A 22,349-nucleotide genomic window follows, 5' to 3' on the forward strand; every position below is an offset into this window, starting at 1 on the left:
CTGAGAGGGAAAGACAGAGTGAAACTTTAAACAGCTCCAGAGATACAAAGACTGGTGGCAAACCGGGACATCGTGTCTGCAGACCTGGGTAATTTCATAAACAAATATGCTTTTACATTTGTGTGATAGATTTGTCTGGGCAGACTGTTTTCAGTCTCAAAGATAAGATCAGGGACTCATCATGAATTCATGATCATAAGTATCAACATTTATCCAGCCAGGATTTTCCCAGACTTTGTGTTTGTTTTTTTCTATGACTCTGACCAGTGTGCCTGAATTGAATTTTACACAGTCACCATTCAAGTAAGTCATATTCCCAAATTTTATATTGAAAATATTTGGAGAACTGAATTCAATTTGCAAAGCTTGAAGTGACATTTTGTAATGCTGCATACACCAAAGTGCATTATAGGAAGTGTAGAAAGCGATGCTTCAAACTAATAGTCAATCTTGATAACAGCGCCGTTAATCGTAGAGAATATGTTTGGGAGGTTTTTTCAGGAATGATGTCATATATAAATAAAACGGGTAAAAAATGATAAATTTCAAAATAAATCAAGAAGCTGTGCCTTGCGTGCAATGACTTCATAAAATCAGTTCAAGTCGCGGCTGTTAGATGGGGCAGGATAGGATTGCACGTATGTCTGAGTGAGTATAGACTACTGTATGCGTGCCACGTGTGTTTACATTACATAGGGTCTGTCGCATCACTACGCTGCGTATGCATGATAATTGAGCACACATGCATGTTGTTTTTTTGTCATGACTGGAGTTAAAACTGAAGTCACAGCATTCCTCTATATACCAATGGCGGCTGTTCCTGTTAAGGTCAAGTAGCTGGGGTGACTTTTGAAGTATATGTGCTGAGTGTGATGTCACAATGCGCCAGCTGAGTGTGTCCCGCACTTTCTACCAAAAATGTTCCGGTATACATCGGGTACCGTGGTCTGCCTACAGCTGTGCAGAGGGCAGCTTTGAATGTCATGGTTAGCAAATACAGCAGGAATCAAGTAGATAATGAAACCCAGTATCTCCCCCCCCCACCCATGTTCTGCTCCAACATCAGCCAAGGCCTGCATCTCTTTACCAAAGAGATGCACTATTGAGAGAGTTTCTGTCTCACTCTTTCGCTCCCCCTCATTCTTTTATTCCTCCCCGGTCCTCATTCTGCCAGTCGGCAAAGGCAAGATGCCAACCTCTCCCAAAAGCCCGGGCACAGTGCCCTCACCCTTTATGCAAATGCTTCACCACTCGCCCAATTCACACATTCACTCTGTGCCCCCACCACCATAACTTACCCCTTCATTGCTTCATTTATTCCTTTCACCTCTTACTCTGCAATCTCTCTCTCTGTCTCTCTCTCTCTCTTACCCCTTTACCCCTGGATTATCATTGTTGCACTTGAACCATCCCTCAGTCTGCTCTTTGCTGCTTCACGCTCTAACTTACATCAAATGCCTGTTTTCTCTATCTCATTTGCTATCCATCTTCCCGCATCTTTTTCTCTGCTCCCACTCACTCCTTTCAGTATGGAACCCCCCCCCCCCCCTTCCCCATTTTTCCTTGCTTCTCTCTCTCACTCTCTCTCTCTCACACACACACACTCACATACACACACAGCTTGACTCACTGAGACACAAACTTGTGCACTCATTCCTCATTCAATGCCAGACATGCAAGTGCATAAACTCCCCTTTTCCCTCTCACATTTTTCATCCTTTCTCATTGCATGGACAAAAAGTAATATTAGAAGAGAATATTATTTCTCTCACTGATGCTGGAAGATCAGTGGCATTGCCATATAGTTAATATTAAAGTTTTTTTCTAGCAGCATCTGAAGTCACACCTTGGTTCTTGCCTTCTATGGATGCTTTTTTTCATTAAATATTGCGGTTTGTACAACCATTTATTTATTCCTTGTCGAACTGTATCAGTGGTGTTGTTTGAGGGCAAATTAAAACTTGTGGTTTTTGAGCTTCATCTGGTTTGTTATGCACTTTTTATTACATAATATTCCCTTAAGAAAAAAAACCCATTATATTCTGGTGACCATGTGGTTACATTTACAATTAGATCACTGATGAAAAACCAATTTCGTTACATTAGCATCCTTTTCTCCAACATTGAGCTCCCTATCAGAAACACTGAAGCTTGCAGATATAATTCTGCTTGTCATTCAAGCTGGAGAAGTGCCTGTGCTGCGTTGGCGCCGAGAGGGTTAAACGTTGCCCACTCCCTGTGGCATAAAATGAGCTGGGATTTTGCCTGTGCACTCTGCCTACACTGCCTCAATCTCTGCTGTGCATGACAGCGTTTGCATTAAAAAACGAGACAGACTTCTGATATGGCAGAAAGTAATGGCTGACTCTGAGCTGGCAGTGTCAGGGCTAAAGGTCACTCTGCCCATTTTGAGTGGCAATCCCTGCAGGGGAAAAATTGTGCCAGGCCGGAAGACATTGAGAACACACCAAAGACATGTGAGGTGAAAAATAAAGGGCCCTCACAGCCACACATGGCCAGACAAAGCTGAATCATTTTAAAAGTTTTCCTCTCAAATTACTGCTTTTTATTTTCAGTTATAAGAAGGTTAGTCTTACGCAGACGGGCACCTGTCCACTCCTCAACATAAAATAGCCGCCTCACATCGCCCTCAGGAGAACCACAACACCAGAGGTGGACAGATCTCTTGTGCCTCCTCAGAGGGGACTTGAAATGGGAGAAAACGCAAATTGATGAAAAGGCGTTGTAAAAAAACAGGCCAGAAAAAAAAAAACACCAAGGAAAAAGGGGCAGATGCCATCCATTCAAGCTACAAGTTAGGTATGTGTTGAACTGTAAGAATGATGATTCATTTTTAACATGTCTGTCTGTTATTTATGTATTTTTTGATAAAATATGGAATTCAAAAACATTATTTTAGTGAGTGACTGATAACGGCTGATATATTGGTACATAAGAGGGATTTTGCATTAGCCTAACTTGACGTCCCTCACAAATGAATTTAAAATAAAACTACTTTTTTTTTTTTACTTACAATAAATATTCCACTCTTGCCATGTTGTATTGCAGTGAATAGTACAGTGTTTATCAACTGTTAACTTAACTGGTCTGGTATTCCATTTCATTCTCCAGCCTTCATTTATAAACATGTGATTGTATGAAAAGATAGTATCACAGGAAAGTGAGCCAGAAGCAGAGAGCTGGGCTGAAAACACCGGGAACTGCCACGTCAGATGCTGCTGAGGCTTCTTGGCTGTCAGGACCGACACAACACACACACACACACACACACACACACATATACAGCGTAGACACACATGCATACAAATGCGTGTAATGGCATACACATGCAGACGTTTGCAAATCCACATGCGCAAAAAATGAACTCGTACGCACGCAGACACACACACAACTACACACAGAGATGGTCCAAGAAAGCTTTGGTTTTGCAAGGGCTGTTTTTAGGGGTTGGAGTCATCAGCCAATCCTGACACCCCTGCTCAGAGGGTAGCCGCCACCGCTGTTTCTCTGTGAGTTAACATGGACGGAGCTGCTCCATTAACAACACACACGGAACCTAATAATAATACGAGCAAATCCTTCCACACTCCAGCCCGCCTGCCCTGCCAGAGAGCGTCTCAGTTCTGCTCAGGTCCTGTTAGGACAGCATCTGGATGGACCATTGTCGTTTGGCTATACTTTTGAAGCAACTGGATAAATAGTTTGTGTCAAAGACGTCAGCAAAGATTTCACTTCTTTAAAAAAAAACAATAAAACCTTGGGGCTCCTTAAAAATGCTTACTGTAATGCATAAGTGAGATAGCATATTACTGGACTATTCATGAAAGATTGTGATACAGGAATTGGCACTCTCTCCATCAATACAATCCTTACAAATCTTGGAGAATTTTAATTTTGAATACAAAAACTCCATTGTCTGGTCATATGTCAGAGGAGCTCTATGTGTGCCTAGAGAGGAAAATTCTGTACAAGAATACAAGCTTTCAAATCAAAGGTAAATGAAAGCTCTTGGGTTTTTATTTTCCAGAAGGAATTTGGCAACTTTTGATGTTTTTAAGTATTGTAATATGGTTATGATTAGATTTCTTTCATGTCAACAAAGAAACCCAATATGCATACATGACACATTTAAGTCAGAGGAATAACAAAAGAGAAGCAGAAATGAGGAATTGTTAAAGCAGAGAAGGATGAAAGCGTAGGAGATGAGGAGGCAGGTACAGGAATTCCTTTAAGAGACTGCAGAGGGTAAAAAAAAAAAAAAAAAGTTGCACCTTGTGCAGACAAAGCCTGGCAAATTGTAAAACTGTTTTAGATTGCCTATGTTTGTCTCAAAAGAGGCAGACAGGGAGTTAGTAAAGTGGCTTTTAAGCTCACCAAATCCAGCATATCCCAGATAAGACTGTGGCTCTTCCTGGGGGAATGAGAGAGGAGTAGAGGAGGGAGCTGTAAAGAATGAGGTTAAATGAAGAAAGAGACAGCGAGAGACAGAGATTGGAGGGAGTAGGAGAGGAAGGCAGAGGACCAAAAGCAACCACGTAGAAAAGATATGTGAAAAAGGGAGGCCTGGGGAGAGAGGACTAGAGCAAAGATTTGAATTAAATGTTGGGGAGAGCGCATTTTCAGTCGTGAGCTTTGGTGTCAATCGATCCGATTCATAGGTTGCTAGCAGGATTTTATCAACTGTGTGAAAGGCAGCCTGAATACACACCAGGAAGCATCATCAATGTCAGATCGGCACTGTTGCAGGAGAAACCTGTTAACGCCTCTTACTCTCTAATGCACGTACTCTCTGGGGTTAAAAAAAAGATGTTCCAGACAATGTTGAGGCAACAAAGTCATGATTGTGTTGGTGCAAGGATCACAACAGGAAGAAAGTGTCAACACTTTGCTGAAAAGATTTTGTCTTTTATTTTTTCTGTCTGAAAATGTGACAAATTACAACCCATAATTGTGTTGCATTCACCCCTGTTGGATCCACCTGAAGGAGTGTATTTTAAATTTGAATGTTTTGCTCTGTAAGGCGGGCTTTTCCTCATACCATCCACTTTTGAGATACATACACTGTGAATCTTGCAGTTCATGCATGTGCATAAAAGGAGACAGGTGCACACACACGCACACACACACACACCTACACACGCACACACCAGCCAGCAAGCAGAGTCAACAAACAGGGGTCACTTTTTATTCATCCCTAGATTGTTTATTTAGCAGTGGTTTTCACTTGTAAACCTTCCAAACACATTGCAAAAATCCCTCCTTTTAGACTACACAGAGGACATTTAAACTGTATTAATTCCTCTTGCTGGGAAAAGGGATGGCCTTTTCCCGGAGCAATCCATAACATCTGAATACAAAAATAAATACGAAGAGTGAGCGCGGTCGTAACCCCAAAGTGAGGAGGGGAAAAAAAAAAAAAAAAACCTATGGGGAAGTTTGACAGCATCTGTATGTTTTTTCCTGTGTTTCGCCAGTGTCTGGGCAAACATTTCTCCTTGTTGCAGTCACTCTTACCGTATAGCGGTCCGCTGCCACCATTCCTCTTTTTTTTTTCTTCTTAAAATCAATCGTTTTATTTGAGCCTTTGGTTTCTGTCGCGTTCTTTATATTTAGGCTCTCTCTCTCTCTTTCTCGGTGTGCTGGTTGCCCCTGTGCCAGTTAACTCACCACAAGCCAAAGAGAGGACCGCAAGAATGCTTAAATCAGCATAATTAGGCCTGTGTGTACTTTAAACACACACATTTCCCCCAAGCTTGGACCCCTGCCACCCGTACACCGCTGTGTACGCAGCCACGGCCCGTCTCTTTGAGTCAATAAACACAAACATATCAGCAGTCAGCCTCACACACACACACACACACACACACACACACATGTTCACACAGTACACACTAAGACGCACACACATAAAACACATATGCAATACATGAGGTGAAAATGCTCAGCCTCAAACCACCATTACCATACTAACACAGTTTGACCTTTTACACCGCGTTGCTGAGAGGAGGGAAAATAAAATGGGTTTAATATGGAGGGTCTTTGCTGAGAAAAGTTGCAGGTTTTGCTGCACAATTTTCATAAGCAAGCCGGTAAAAAAAAAAAAAAAAAAATTAAGCTTGAGCATGCACAGTAAGAACGGCAGCGTTCTGGGTTGAGTTTGTGGTTTTCTTTTGTCTCACACAACATCTGTATGTGTTTTAGGGTTCAGTGGTGCATTAACAAACAATTGCCTCTCAGTGAATCCAGTGTGCCTGCTTGCATATGGGGATTATCAGTAGTCATTATGGAGCATTTAATAACAATCACCACCATTGAAAACACGTTCGCCTGAGCATGTGATATTTAGAGGGGCTGATTGGATCAAATTAGCGAGATGAAAAACTGAATGGGAGCGTTTGCTTTTCATCTCTTTGGAATTATCACGCCGGGATCCTGAAAGCCTTATTACTAACTACATCCACCCATGATGTCAGGCAAAGAACAGCACGGCATTCTGCACTTGTGGATCTTTTTTTTTTTATCTCTCCATCTCCAATTACAAAGATGATTCCTGCAAATTTTCGACATCAAGGTATACAGTCATGTAAAAATTGCTTTGTGACTCCACGGGAAGCTCAGAGTGCAAAAGAACAAGAGGCCTGGCACCAAATACAAAACCATGAAAACGCAATCAGAAGCACAACACTGAATATGAAACGCCTTTGCCTATGAATGCACGCACAGTGAAGACGTTACTGTGGTGTAGTGTCTGTCATATGCCTCCGGCTTTGGAAGTACAGTAGCGCTGCCACGCAGTTCATATTTTTTTGTCAGCAGCATTTGATAAAAGTGGTGTGATACTGTTTACAGGAGTTCACCCACGAGACTCGCCACAAAGGTCCCTCTGTGTCTTCACTGTCTCTCGTTCTCTCCTTCACAAACACACACACACACACACACACACACGCACGCTATCACTATCTGTGCACTCGCACAGCTGTTGGTCTTGTGTGGGGTTCAATCAAGGTAAAGATATGGTATATTACGCAACGGCTTATAGATTTTTCCACCGCTGGCAAGCTGCCAACACTATCAATGGTAGAGAGAGGCAGAGAGAGCAAAGGGAGGGGGGGGGGGAGAATCACAGAGCAGCACACTATGTTCCACAAAGTCTGACTCACTAATAATTGAACTCAGTGGCTCCCTTACTGGGACAGCAGGCCTCTATGACCAGTAGCTACACTAAAGAGTTAGGGCTGAATAAAAGCATGTAAGAGTGTGTGTGTGTGTGTGTGTGTGTGTGTGTGTGTGTGTGTGTGTGTGTGTGTGTGTGTGTGTGTGTGTGTGTGTGTGTGTGTGTGTGTGTGTGTGTGTGTGTGTGTGTGTGTGTGTGTGTGTGTGTGTGTCATCATGCATCAGTGACATTTGTTCAATCTAAATTATTAACTATTTTGTATTTTAGAAATTGTCTATTGGGTGGATTATTTTCATTAAACTGTTTAAAAGTCTTTTTACCCAGAAATATTTGGCAAAGCCATCAGACACCATCTATGATCGATTGCCAAATAGATGAATACCTTTGACGTGATCAACGCTCATCCATGTCATTCACTTCAACTTCAGACTTCTTGCAAGAGTCGGCAAGTGCCGCTCGACCAGTTTCGAATCAAATGCTCGCCTGTCAAGATGATCAATCCCATTATTTTCTTGATTTGCTAACGGCGAGACACATATACGTTTATGAAACTCGGGCGCTTCCCTTAACGGTCTTGTCCATTGTTTGCCTAGATTGCGAAGGCAGACGCACCGTTCACACGCAAAGGCCTAGAAACGCATTCACTGAGCTTCTTTGGTTCCCGTACTCTTTTAATTGTGCCCTTGATGCTCGACATAGGGTGTACTTCCTCTAATTAGCTATATCTATAGCGTATGGGGAGGGTGTATGAATGCATGCATGTGTAAAATCCTCTTTTGAGCAACTCCAAACTAACTAAGAGCTTTAATTTCACGCTAGGCTGCATTGTCCCATTCAGTAGCGTTACCCCCACAAAAAAAAAAAGCCTCTGAGAAAATCAAAAAAGGAACGGGCGATGGAGGAGGGGGGAGAAAGAAAGAAAGAAAGAGGGAGAGACAAACAACAACAACAACAACTGAAGCTCATCCTCGTACAATGCAGATCTCGCACTAACCGTCATTTCTCTTTTAAAAGGATCTAATTGAGTAGGTGGAGGGGGTTGGCGGATGGGAGGGGGGGGGCGGCGGAGGGGAGAGCTGGATGAAGGTGAAGGGGAGTCTGTCCCAAGCAGCTGCAAAAAGAGCACAGTACTTTGGCTCTTGTGTATTCACACCATTTTGATTCCTTTGCAGGTTCCTGATATTTCCACTGTCAGATCATCTCACCGCTTTGCTGGAAAACTAAAGTATTTTTGCTATAAATGACAGCTAAACACGGGTTTTTGCACATTTTTGAGAGAAACAAATAGCAGTTTTTATACAGGGAGAATATTATCAGTCAATCACACATTCAAGGTGCACCTCTAATCCTTACCCACTGCCAGGGGGAAAAAAGAACAAAGAAAAAAAAGAACAGGTAGCAAGCACTGATACAATGAAAGCTCTATGGGGTAACTGCATATATTTAATTTGGCAGCACTTTCTACTCTCATGACAAAAGCTGGCAAAGGCCAAACTGGGAGGGATGTTCTCAGTACCAGCACACGAGTGATTATGACTGCTCCTCCACCACACGTCTATCTATCTATACCATACGTGACTGTTCAGTCTGATTTCGAATGCAAGCGCACTTATAGTGTATGTTGGAACATAGGCACATGTGTGTCACATGGCTTTATGCTCAACCGTCCAACATAAGACTTATATACTGAAGGGGTTGTCTGTTGCCACTGGCCACAGATCAGTCTTAACCTAATCCACACTTTGAGGCAGTGAGGCTACACTTATTCACGCACACACACACACACAAACACACACGTCCATCCATCCAGGGGACAACCACCTATTATCCCGTTGTACCGACCGCCTCCGTTAAGCATGATAAATCCATTTTCTATGGGCAGTCAGCAAGACTATACAGATAAGGGATGAGCAAAGCGCCACTGTGTCGAATTTAACTCACCTCCAAGACAGATTTGCGCACACATGCAGAGGACCATCCGCAATCTACCTCACACTCTTCCTCTGGGGCCGTTATAAGGCTCTCCAGTTGGCAATTTTTCAAAAATACGGCAAACGAAAAAAAAAAGTGTTTATTTCTTTTGTGGACATGTAACGCTGGGTAAGCATGATACGTAACGTGTAATGTAAAGTATCTCAACTTGAAGATGAATTTGAGTTAATCTTTTCAACAAATATTAAACAAATCCCTCACACATCAAGTATCCCCCCTCCCCCCCAGGTAATCGAAATTTATCCAGATACTGTTTAATAGACATGGATGCATTTCCCACTTCCCTGCACTTTCCTCTTCCATCCATTCCCTCCGCCTCTGCCTCCCAGCTCTAACACTGGGCCAAGGTGGACCTGGTCGGCCTCCAGAAGAAAGGATGAATAAGTAAAAAGAACACAATGTACCCCTGGGTTCTGCCCGCAACCCTCTGCCTGCCTCTCCTCCTGGTACAGTTGGCAGCCCACTTTTACCCTGCCTACCGTCCACTACGGCAAACCTCTTCTCCACTGCCTGTGCTGTGCCTACCAACTAGGTCTGTGAGCGGAGGATTAGTCTGTCCGTATGTCAGTGTGTGCATGTGTATGCATGTGTGTGTGTGTGTGTGTGTGTGTGTGTGTGCAGTGCAAAGTGATGCATCATAAAAGATCATGCAGGCCCACTTCGGTTTACCCTGCACCACACAGTCCGGTTCCAGTGAAACCAGAACTGTGAGGTTGGAGAGCCATTGGCACACACTCGCATACACTGACTGCATGTGCACACACACTGTCACACACACACACACACACACACACACACACACACACACACACACACACACACACACACACACACACACACACACGCTCACATGTACAGACAGCTCTGACAGGTTCGTATTAACTTCAATGTGAGTTTTAATGAAATGATTGCGGTTACCGGTGAAGACATGAAGACACAAGAAAATATTTGTTTTAAATGAAGATGTGTTTCATTTAGAAAATATTTGACGGTGTGTACAAACTGCTTGTGTGGGCTCCACACATATTGCAACACAGACTTCATCCATATGCACTGATTCACAAATAGCACTATTTTGTTGAGATGTGTTCCTTGATCTCCACCACCAAAGATACTGCGTGCAAAATCTCCACTTTTTTTTTTCTCCCTGTTGCTATGACTATATGGCATGGCTACAGAATGTATGGCTTTCACTGCATGCTTTCAAGTGCTTTGCCAATCTGCATGGCTGAGTGAATTTCAAGGACTCATTTGATCTTCCAATCTAAAAAAAAAAACACTTAGAAGTGCAAAGAATTGGACACTAAGAGCTTATGAGCAAGAATTGAACGAGCAAATAGAACTTTTTTGCGTATGAACTGTGCGGGAAACAGTTAAACAATCTGCCGCACAGCGTTAACATCTCAGAGAAAGGGAGTTTGCGGCAAAGCTTCAAATGTTGGCAGTGTTTGTGAGACGCTCTATATATAAGCAGTTCCACGTCTCATTTGTGTAGAAAAGACTCAAGCGGGAATCTGAAATAAATGATTTCAAAACGCAGCACATAAAAGTTTTAATTAACGATCTTCAAAAAGCATTAAAACTTTATGAAAATGCATTTCCGTTGTTGCGCCTCCCGGTCCTGTTTGGCAAGTATAGTCGTGCGTCATTTTTTGGTTCGACCCGGGCCCATCACCGGGCAGACCAATCCAGCAAAGCTTTTAGAGCCTTGAATAATGCACTACCGCTTATTTACACCCGTTTTGAATGTTGTGTTTTCTATGATTTGTGAATTATTAATGATTGGCCTTAATTCCTTCGCCTATGTGCGCCTTGATGTGTGGACGCACACACACGTCACAGTTCAATGGAACAGGTAATTTTAATTAAATGTAAGATAGTTGGAACCTCTTCAAGTCCACTGACCGCTGATACATTTTAAGCGGCGTCCAAAATGTCCTTCTCGCCTGCGTACAAAAAGTAAATTCTCATTGATTTACGGAGCACAGACAACTCAGTGCTGCTTGATGTCCGTCTGATTGACCAGGAGACGCAAACGCAGCGGCCCAACCGGATCAATATGCGTGCGCCGCGCGTCCACGCAGCGCTGGTGTGGGAGAATCTGCTGCCAATTAATTTTAATTAATGGAAAGAAAGTGGAAACTCGATGCGGACCTCTGCCTCATACCATCAGGCTTTGAAAGTGATCTGTGCTACATATGCAGGGGAGCTGTTACACGTATTTTTGTGGAGCAAATCAACTAGAGTTTGTGTTATTGATTAAAAATATCTCCCTGACTGATGAATATTCAAAAATGATTAAAATTTTAAAAAAAGGTATAAATTATGAAGATGTGGGCATTTTAAATGTGAACTGTTATGCATTCGTGTATTCAGATTATGCAGTAAAATCTAATAACTGTCCTGCTTTTCCACGTACAATCTGAAATAACATTTTCTTACACAGTGATCTGTGTAAAAGAGGAGAATTATTTGTTTATTTTTTTCGTACTAAAAAAAAAATATTTCAAAATTAGATCAAAAATGTGATTTCAGCTTTATAATTCTAGAACTATGGCTCAGCTCTGAAAGCGGGAAGGCCGTGACCTCCTACCAACAAAACATATAGCCCACAGGCCTGAAAACAAACAGTTGTTACTTTATAAAGCAAATTCGACTCAGAGTGCAACTTAATGCGAAAAATGATGGTGTATGAGCCTGATAGTGAAGTGTTTTGTACTGCATGACAGTGTGTTAAACTGTTAGAACAACACACGCTCTTGACCTCAAACTGACGCACAATGTCCACTGACAAATACTAAAATGACAAATGACAAGAAATCGTTTCTAACTTCATATTTTAATCAGAGTGTGTTAGTTAAAAGCAGAAACCTAAAATCGTCCCATGCTTTCAGTCTCTAACCGAGCGGCGGAGGGAAAAGCGGACCTGTGGCGTCCCGGAGCAGCGGCTCGGCGCGTCTCTCGTCTGTTAACCGTGTGGCGACTGAGTCAAATGCTCTCATCTGTAAACTGCAGCTTATTCAAAACCTTAACTTTGAATATTTATTAAAAACGTTGCTAAAAAAAAAACCAACTTAAAAAAAGGGTCATTTATGTCGTGACCTTTGTAAGCCCTGTGTTGTTTAATTTAGATTTAGAGATAGGTCTAGCGCATGTAGGTTAGACGCTCACTTCAACACATAAAGTATATTTATTGCACCTAGAAAAACACAATTAATAGAGAAACAACAGGATACACAATTATCCGAGGCAGTATTTTCATTACTCAGACAGTAATCGATTCCAAATTACTTTTGCTTTTGAGTTTACATGAAATAATATAATCAGCTTAAGTATTGTCCAAAACTTTGAGATTTTATCAAACACAAGTCTAGACGTATTTCTGCATCATGTTCCAAAATACACAGAGAAATCAGGCCCAGAAAGTCAAAATGTAAACCAACATTATTCATTTCATCACAAAAAACAACAACTGAAAAAGCATTTCAAAGTGGATATCTGAACACGATGTGACTTATATTATGCGTTTCTATACTAAGATACGTAAAATTTAAAAATAACAATCACCCGTAAAAAAAATAATTAAAAAAAAGGTTGTAACTTCACCTCATGACGCACAAGATGAAGCGAAATTTTGTTTTACAATCAGTAAATCCCCACAAAAGCTTTCCTCCGAGCTCCAATTTCTGCGGGAGCGGTGAAGTTAGACCAAATTGCGCGCTGGTTCTCTAAAGGTCAAGTCTTTGTGATTAATCAAACTTCAGCCACGCATTTCCCACCCTCTACCGATCGGCTGGGGAAAACCCCCCCGAAAAAAAAAAAAAAGAGAGAGAAAGGATTATTTTTAAAATCGCCACTTCTGAAGTGAATTCTATTCGATGACGGGTGGTCATGGACTTGTTCAGGGTGACCTGAAAGGCCCCCACAGCGCCGAACGCGGCTGACGACCGGCGGACATCCGCAGCGCTCACAAAACCGTCCATGTAAAAAAAAACAAAAAACTGTCCGACAACCCCATGAGCCGAATGAGAATCAATTCATGCTTTATTATGTTTATCGATAAGGTCGATAATTTCCTCGGGGCGCCTGTAATTAATTGCCAACTGTCAGGGGCACCGAGCCCTTCTTCCCCTTTCTCCAACCTCCGTTTTATATAAAATAGATTTGGGAGAAGCGCCATTTTTTCCCTCTAAACCATGCGCAATGAGACGCACAAGAAAACCCGTTGGAGGAGTGCCATTAAAAAAAAAAAAAAAGAAAAGAAAGAAAGAAAGAAAGAAAGAAAGAAAGGAGGAGAGAGGGAGAGCGAGGGAGGAAGAGTGAGCTTAAACACTACCGGGAAAAGAAAGCAGAGCTGGGGGGGGGGGGGGAGAAGAAGAAAAAAAACGGTCTTTAAAAAACGCAACAAATGACAAGCAGCAGACGCGGGACGCGGCGCAGCGCTGTGACCGCTTACAGTAGGAAACCAAACCGGAGCCGCACTGTCAAACAGGAGCATAAAAACAAACAAACAACTTCTTTCATACCTGTGTCAAGCAGTAAGGGGAGTACATGGTTTTGTCTAGTGATGAGAATTGGAGGTGTTGATAATAAAGTTGGATGGAGATTCGCTGCGGTGCCGCATTGCAAAGCCGCTGTGGCTCAGTCCAGGCTGTAACCCCGCCTCGCTCGCAGTGAAAGCTCCGCACCAACTTTAGAGGAAAGTTTTTGCTGCTCTCTCTCCCTCCCTCCTGCCCTCCCTCTTTCTCTTTAACTCCCCCCCCCTCTCTCTCTCGCTCCTTCCCCGCCTCTCCTTCAGAAAACTAAAAAAACTGTATTAAAAAAAAATGTAATCGACACATTACTTCTTCTTTTTTTTGTGTGCATGTATTGAATCAGCGTCACTAGAAAACAGAGAATTTACCGACTGTAGGTTCTACTGCCAATGTGGCGGTGCTGAGTTCAGTCACCTCGTTGCTTCATGCATACAGCTTTCATATGAAATATCTGGACTTGATTTTTAATAAGTCCATCTGGATGTGGACTCATTCAGGAGCTGGGTATCTGTAGCCATCTGGAGAACCTTTAAGCAGTATTTATAAATGTGAGGGAAGGAATGTTGATACTTTCCTTTTTGTGCAAACATAAATTTCCCTTGTATTTGCTTAACCAAATTTGACACGGATCTGGATTAAATACTCATTAATATTAAATATCACACATTTTTTTAAAAATAAAATAAAACTGAGATAAATTATATAAAACTGTTTGCTAAATTTCTTTTTCAAGGTAAATATTTGATTTCTCTTTTTAAAAAAAAAAAAACAATTTCTCCCTTTTAAAATAATATTCCAAATAAATAATTTATGATTAGGGGTTGATTCATTGTACTTCTTGTACTTGTGTGTTTCTGTCTTTGGGTCATAAATAAAACCTAAATTTAAAAATATACAATCAACATACAAAACCTACCCATCTCATGGTGAAACAAAGGTTGTAAATTTTCAACCAAGATTTTCGGTGCAATATTTTGTCAACTTGAGAGTACCGTACTTTGAGGCCACAGTAAACTAATTCAAGTGTCTCAAGTGGAAGAGGCCCCAGAATCCTTAACGTAAATATATCTTGTTGTAAATTAAAAGTGTGTGGACTGTATCACAATTGATGCAGCCTGAGCATTAGCACCAATTTTGAGCAGCATTATTACTATATAATAAGTTTCAGACAGTGACACAGGTGGATTTGAGGCCCAACTCTGGGCTGAAGCTCAGCTACGACCTTTGAGTTTCTTGGATATACAAGGTATTGTTGCTTTGCTTTAAAAACCCAGGCAACTATAATTTTCTAAATGATGGCACAGTGAACAGTATCTAATATTTCTGGAGATGTTCTTGAATGTCGTCAAGGAACCAAACGTATTACAGTACGTTCTGAATTGACCGTCTGAATGATTGTAATTCATTCTGCTTGGATGACCCTTGGATTCCCATTTTCTTTTCTTTTTTTTCATCCCAGTTCAAGTCATATTCATTATACAAGCTGCTTATTTGAGACAAAAGATACCTGGAGTTGTATGAAGTAGTCTAAACCAGTTTCATTGTGACGTCTATTGTACAAAACCAATGCGCTCTTTTTTATAATCAGTCTTGTCTTTATCCTGGCTCGCTCTCTGCTCCTCAGCCTAATCAAACTCATATATGCAGGCAGAGTGCCTGCAATTATACGTAAGCCTCTGCCATGTGTGTGTGTGTGTGTGTGTGTGTGTGTGTGTGCAGCATGCATACAAGAACGCATGTAAGAGCGCGGTTTTAAGAGTTGAGTCACCCCAGAGCTCCAATGCCAAGTTTTTCAGAGGGATACGAAGCTGTGCAGCTTATGAGACTATAGCCTGTGTTGGACATTTAGACCCTCTGACCACACTGTGTATTCGCACACATGTATGCATACAGAAAATGTACAGTACTGCAAATATCATGCAGTCAAAGACACGTAACGACAAGAAGCAACAAAAGAGAATCCGAGTCAGAAAAAGAAGAGTAATGCAATGTAAAAGTGGAAGAAACTGAAGCATATCGAGGTGATGTCTATTCCTTTCTCGTAGTCTCTCCTCATCCAAACCACACCCCTCCAAGGCACAGGCCCAAACCCAAAGTCTTTGTGTGCTTTTTTGCTTTCCCTCTTTCTCTTCTTCGCTCTTCTATTCCTCTGCAGTTCTCTTTAGTAACCTTTTTCTACCTATGTTTTCAAAGTTCTCACTCTTTTTCAGCAGTCTTCATCATGGAAACTGTTCCTCTGGTCTATTTCTTACTTCACTGGCCATGTTCACCACTGTCCATTCTTTACAGGCTACAGCCAAAATGACCATCTCCGTATTTAAAAGGCACTTGTCTGCAATGAACAAACTCCAGCAACAACAGGAGTTACAAGAAAAACCAAAAAAAATAAATAAAAAAATACTCAAGTTCTTTTTCCATGCTTTCTCTTCCAACACATTCTATCATGGCCATCACCTACAAAGCCCATTGAACACACACACACACACACACACACACACACACACACACACACACTCACACAGCTTTCGTGGTTTCCGAGCTCAGCGTGAAAAGCGCACCAGAAAACCATATGGTGTGTCTAAAGTTAGCATGTTGTGGTCTCCCATTGACACACAGCACTGCCCCTATACTTGTTGTTTACCATTGCCTGCAGTGAGGCCATTAAATATTGAAAGTGATGTAGCATACTGATACCGCTATTAGCATGCTGAACGTGTGAGACAGGTGGTTTAGGCTGCCTTTCAAAAGGCAAGGAATATGTGAAAAGAAAATGTGTGTAACTCTGTCGTTTACTACGCCGTACGGTGTAAATGTTGTTTGAGTAAGCTGTTTATGTGTGCTCTGGGAGGGAGCATGCCAGTCAAATGCATACAGGCATGTACAGTCAGAAAAGAAGTAGCTGACTGGCCGCTGTAGTTAAAAAGAACATCATACACACTGAGAATCCCAGAGACTCAATGGATCTGTTCGCAGCCTGAGTGTGTGCACAGAGCAATGTGTTACGCCTGCTGCTTTTAATGTGTTTACTGTGTGAAATATATGCATATATGTTTTACTCCACAGGCTTGGAACGCTGCCTTTATACCATGCTTGTTTTCAATGGGAATAAACGGATGAATAATACTGGTGTGATGTCATCGTTTCTGAAATTTTAGGAGTAAATTCTATGCGTCATATTACGTTGCCCAGGTTAAAAGAGTAGCCTTTCAGCCAATTTAGTAACTGTTTACAAAAAAAAAAAATAAGTGAATGATCACATGATCACAACAAGATTAATATAAGTATTTTTTTATGTGTTGCATTTAATTTTTATTTCAGGTGGTGGCTGGTGAGGAACATCTGCAACACAACCAAACCACTACTTGGTGTACCTTGAATACTACCTAACAGAAGTGTTTATATTGTGAAGAAATATGGAGTTTGTGCAGGTACTGTTGCCGTATATCAAAACAGTTGACACATGGGTTCACAACATAGACAAGAGGGACATTACAGTAAGACTTTAGAGAACTCCTACAGGAGGCGGACATAAGAGCGAGATAACCAGTACAATGTAAATACTCAAAAATGTCTTTGTGTATTTCCTGCACACATTAACCTGAGACCCTCCTATTCAAGATCTGAAGAGTGGAGATAATGTATTGGTTGACACCACCATGGTCAAGTGTGACCCTGTGAAATTTATTCTGCAAAATGCACTGATGAGTCTTTTGTACTCTGACTGTCCCCCCCCTTATATGTAGTAAATCTTTGTAAACAGATGGAGCGAAAAAAGGAGATTATTTGTAATGGACTGTGGTTCTTTAAGTATCCAGGAAATAAATCAATCAGGTATCACCATGACGATGACAGATGCAGAGATGTTGTGTGTGTGTGTGTGTGTGCGTGTGTGTGTGTGTGTGTGTGTGTGTGTGTGTGTGTGTGTGTGTGTGTGTGTGTGTGTGTGTGTGTGTGTGTGTGTGTGTGTGTGTGTGCGTGGTAATACCCTATATGTATCAGACACGAGGAAACATTCAGGCATCCCTGGGCCTCTGGAAGGATCGTCGTTCACAAGGTAGGTGTCAGTAGCCTGAAAAAACGGAGATGAAATATCGTTATTTTGTGCAACACATTTAAAAAGTATTTAGCAGCAATTTTGATAAATGATGCAATACATTTTGCACAAAGATTTTTATCCCCAAAAAATGTAATTACTAATATTTATACGGTAATACATGGGATTATTATTATTAATATTATTATCATTGTTGTTTTTGTTGTTATTATACTGCATGTAATAAACTATGTAATAAAAAGAGTTAAAATCCAGAAGGACATTAATGACTACGCTCGCTCCAAATGAAATCGATTGCATTACTTCATTAGACCACAATAAAATGTACCTGTGATCTATGGGGCGGCCCACTGATTTCCTGTATCCATGGAGAGCATGTACAGATCTGCTAACAACTCATTCACTATACATCCCCAGCCAGACTGTAAGTACCAGTGTGCATGCGTAGATGTGTGTCTAAGTGCGTATTCAGGGAGCTTCATTTGTAAAGAAGTCAAGAAGGCAGGCAAGGCGGGCAGGCAGGGTTCTGGCAGGACCTGGAGCTGTGAAATGGGCTCTCTTTGCAGTTCTGCTGTTGATTGGATCAACCTATCCCACTCTACTTAGCCGAAGGGAGCCCAAATCCCACAGCCGCTGTGCCGTTCTGTGAAATCCTATTTCATTTCACAACTTTAACGGATAAAAAAGCATGCACACAATGTTTGTGCCAGCCTGAGACCCCATGCCACATTTATTTAGCTGAACAGGAGCAGAGAGAAAACAGTGTATCTGGTGTGTGTGGAAACTTTTAAATGTACATACATACAGTCTCACCCGCACCTAAAAATCTAATCACCTGCACCTATGTACATTTTTTCCACATCAATTTGCTTTGGTCTACCAGCAACACACTACTGTAGGACATATAATCATACACACACACACAAATACACACACACACTAACGCACACGTGCATGCCACTAATGCAGACACACAGACACAAACCCCATAATAAGAGCCAGACATTGGCAGACCACACAGCCCTGAGTTGTGGTGAAAACAAAGGCTATTCATATCCTTTGCAATGAGAGGTCTGTACAGCTAACACTCTTTCTCCCTCTCTCCCCCATCTCTTCCCATAGATTTTTATTGCAGAAAATCTGCGCTTGCAAACCTTCCATTTTTCTGCAATTGTGCAATTTCTAATCATCTTTATTAGTCCATAAATGCGCGTTTTCTTTTTTTTTTTAATTTTTAGTCTATTTTTATAGTCAAGGCCTCCAGCTCTTTAAGTGGGTAACACAGCACCCATTGTTGAGTCTCAAGAAGATGATGAAGCCAGGAACCGCGTAAGGGAGGCCTGCTGATAAGACTGCACGGCATTGTGGGAATGGAGGAGACATGGTTCCTCAGATGCATGTGCGCATAAATGCTGATACACACACAGAGACCACGCACACAAGACAAAATGTAAACACTCAAAATCTGCCAAGCCACATGTGGTAATGAGACAATGCATCTGATTGGCTGGCGGTCAGAATAATGGCCTGAAACCACGTCACCTGCGTGGGATCCGCGTTTCGACTATACCAGCAAACACATCCCTGTGCATCAGGTGTGCTGGAGCGTCTGTGATTGGTTGTGCTCAGCCAGAAACAGGGTCAGGTGCACTAGTAGGCACCCTTCTGATTGGTTGAGTCAGACCCAAAAAGCTGCGGGGTGGGAAAGAACTGTTTTTCATTTCCTACCACTGCCTCATTCTGCTGGTTGAATGGGTTTACGAGGAGGATGGCACTGGGACAACTGGGTTTACCACGAGTGTGCGGTTGAGACATTTCTGTTGACATACAGCCTTTCATGTAATTATTATTATTCATTAATAGTTTTACAGATTTATACAATCTCTCATTTTAATCCAAAGATCTCTTTGCAACAACCTAAATCACACACAGACACACACACAAAAGGAACTGCGCTCCAACAATGGGCAATTTTGTGCTCATTTCACATTAACCAACCAACAAAGAAAAATTTAAATGTCTCTTTATTGTGTCGGCCAAAGAAACAGGTGTTAATGAACCTTGGTTCCATTGTGCAATAGTGAGCAACATGAAGATAATGATGAGGCTAAGCCCTGTACCTGCCACTGGGGAGGCCAGAACACACTGACTCTCTTTGAAGTAAACCCCAAAAAAACAACAACTCCCAAACACTCTCTCCTGCAGCAGTGTATGAATTATATATAATACTATATATATAGAACATATGCCCGGTCCATATGGCCAGCCCTGAGCGAAAAAATCTCAAAGCCCTCCTTAATTAACATTTTAGAGGAAAGACTTGGAGGCGGGAGATTGAGTCAGTGACCTATTTGGAGTCCATCATCGCCCAATGCAAATGTGTTAATTGAGACAGATTTTCCCACTCCACAAATATGTGGAGTAGGAGGATTTTTTTTGTCTGAGCCATCTGATCAAAGGTAGGGCTAAAGAATCTGTTTAAACTGTATTTCCTCCTGCCCATACTGACAAAAGAAGACACCTCTTTCACTTTCTTTCTCACCATCTCACAGTATTTCTGGCTCACTCTCTCTCTCTCTCTCTGGGTATATGTGTTGACTGCCATATGGCTAAATTCTTTGGAGGTGAGAGCTCCAAAACCTGCTTACCCACTAGTGCGCACGCACGCACGCACACACATGCGCGCACACACACACACACGCACACACGCACACGCACACACACTCCATGAATCTTTGTGTAAGAAAGGTCCTGATGGTGGAATTTTCTGTCAGATGGTTCCATTTTAAAAGCAATGGCAACATATCAATGATCCTCCCCTACATCTTTCTGTCTCTCTCAGGTCTGCAGCTTCACACCCACATACACACCAACTAACCACTCACACACACATACACACACACACACACACACACACACATACACACAAACAACTTATACTGATTACACACCTGGTGAAATCCTCTTATTGTTTCCAGAAAGCATTTATTCTGGCTGCTGCACAACCATCAACCACAACCTCTATCAGTCTTGCCAGTCCATCATTTATAAACCATAATTATTATCACCACCATTGTGTCATTGACATGTTTTTATCATCATGATTTGGTGGCTGAAAATAACACTGCCAAGTTTAAGGCACACATGATGAAAATGGATGGGGAGATGTGGGTGGGGTGGGGTGGGGAGGGTGGGGAGGCGGGAGAGAGTCCAGCCAACCTGCATGAGATGGCAACTACTTCAAAGACGGCGGGCTGCACTGGCGATCTGTTCCATGGTGTGTGAGGGGTGTATGAAAGACAGAAATGGCCGCTCTGTGAGCCCGTGCCAAAGCTACCTCGGGGAGAAATGTTGGAAAAATATGATTCTTCACACAGTCGTCTCAGGGGAGATGGAGAGAAAAAAAATGGGGAGAGTAAGAAAGAGGATGAGAAACCAGGGAGGTGCATTAAAATGAGGGATGGATGGATGGCTGAGCAGAGTGGGGCTAATTATTTCACTCCACTCATGGGTCCTGAAGGTTTTGTTGGGTCAGAAGTAAAGCCAAGTTGCGGTGCTAAAGATTGCATCAGGCTTAATTGTGGGATTCAAGCTTAAAAAAAAAAAACAGTGGGATCCTGAAAAACAGTGTAATTACAGTATAATATCATTACAATATGGTGCCTGATGACTCAAGCAAAAAAAAAAAAAAACAGAACAGGGAAAAGAAGTTTAATAAATGAACATTCAAGTGTGTGCATGTATGTTGCGTGTGTGTATATGCGTGTGTCTCACTTAGGTGAAGTGAAACTTTGGAATTGCAGCAACTGATAATGAAGTATGCCATCTCTATTCATGAACAGTCCCAATTACCCCTTCACCAAACATGCTTGGCGAAACAAGTTTGAACAAAGTACGCAATGAGACACACCCCAAGATTTGCCTGGTCTGGCACCTTGCCTGTCAACTACTGATCTTGCTTGACTGGCTGTCTTAGAGATAACACCGCACCAGTTTTAAGACTGAACTTTGTCAGCTGCAGAGTTCAGCTGTTGAACTTCTTTCGCCGTGTAATCGTTCTGTATACTCAGTCACCCAACGCCTGGATCCTGATTTATTTATCCTTTAATGGACAAACTGCACAGTTACAGCCTTGATGCATTGAGCATCTGCATTTAATGAAGACTGGGTCCATACAGTCAAGGCCTTTGTTTCACAAGAGGGTCGATTCATTAGTAGATTTCTTATGGTTTTGGTTCTAATACAGCACAATTTACCACAAAGATTAGGAAACTTATAAACACACACACACACACACATGCACACACACAAACTCAATGACTCAATAAAGAACCGTGTTGAGTTTGCTTTAATTCTGTTGCCTACTTCATTTTGATACTCTAAAAATGTATTTAATAACATGGTAGGGTTAACACCCACCACACAGTTTGGCACCGGTCACAGTCTTAATTTTGATTTGGCCGACAGATTCTGCGGTTGCAGGTTTTCTTTGCAGCAACCGCAGGGTAACCAACTGTGAAATTACAGGCCCACGATCAAAACAAATCGAGGGTTGTGATATCGCTATCCGTTA

The 22,349-nt window shown here is 41.9% G+C and overlaps 1 protein-coding gene across 10 annotated transcripts in view; it reads right to left on the minus strand.

Moving 5' to 3' along the window:
- The window catches only part of LOC137600534 (nuclear factor 1 X-type-like), a 100,506-nt gene that overhangs the window by 75,866 nt on the left and 2,291 nt on the right, over window positions 1-22,349 (minus strand). For 9 of the 10 annotated variants that reach the window (XM_068322221.1, XM_068322219.1, XM_068322216.1 and 6 more), the window contains exon 2: window positions 17,708-17,791. In XM_068322221.1, the coding sequence (XP_068178322.1) occupies window positions 17,708-17,791 (84 nt within the window). Of the gene's footprint in view, window positions 1-13,713; window positions 13,926-17,707; window positions 17,792-22,349 lie in introns of those variants that run through there. The other variant, XM_068322212.1, reaches the window with a different exon arrangement.

Source organism: Antennarius striatus, chromosome 8 (assembly GCF_040054535.1).
Source record: "Antennarius striatus isolate MH-2024 chromosome 8, ASM4005453v1, whole genome shotgun sequence".
NCBI lineage: Eukaryota > Metazoa > Chordata > Actinopteri > Lophiiformes > Antennariidae > Antennarius > Antennarius striatus.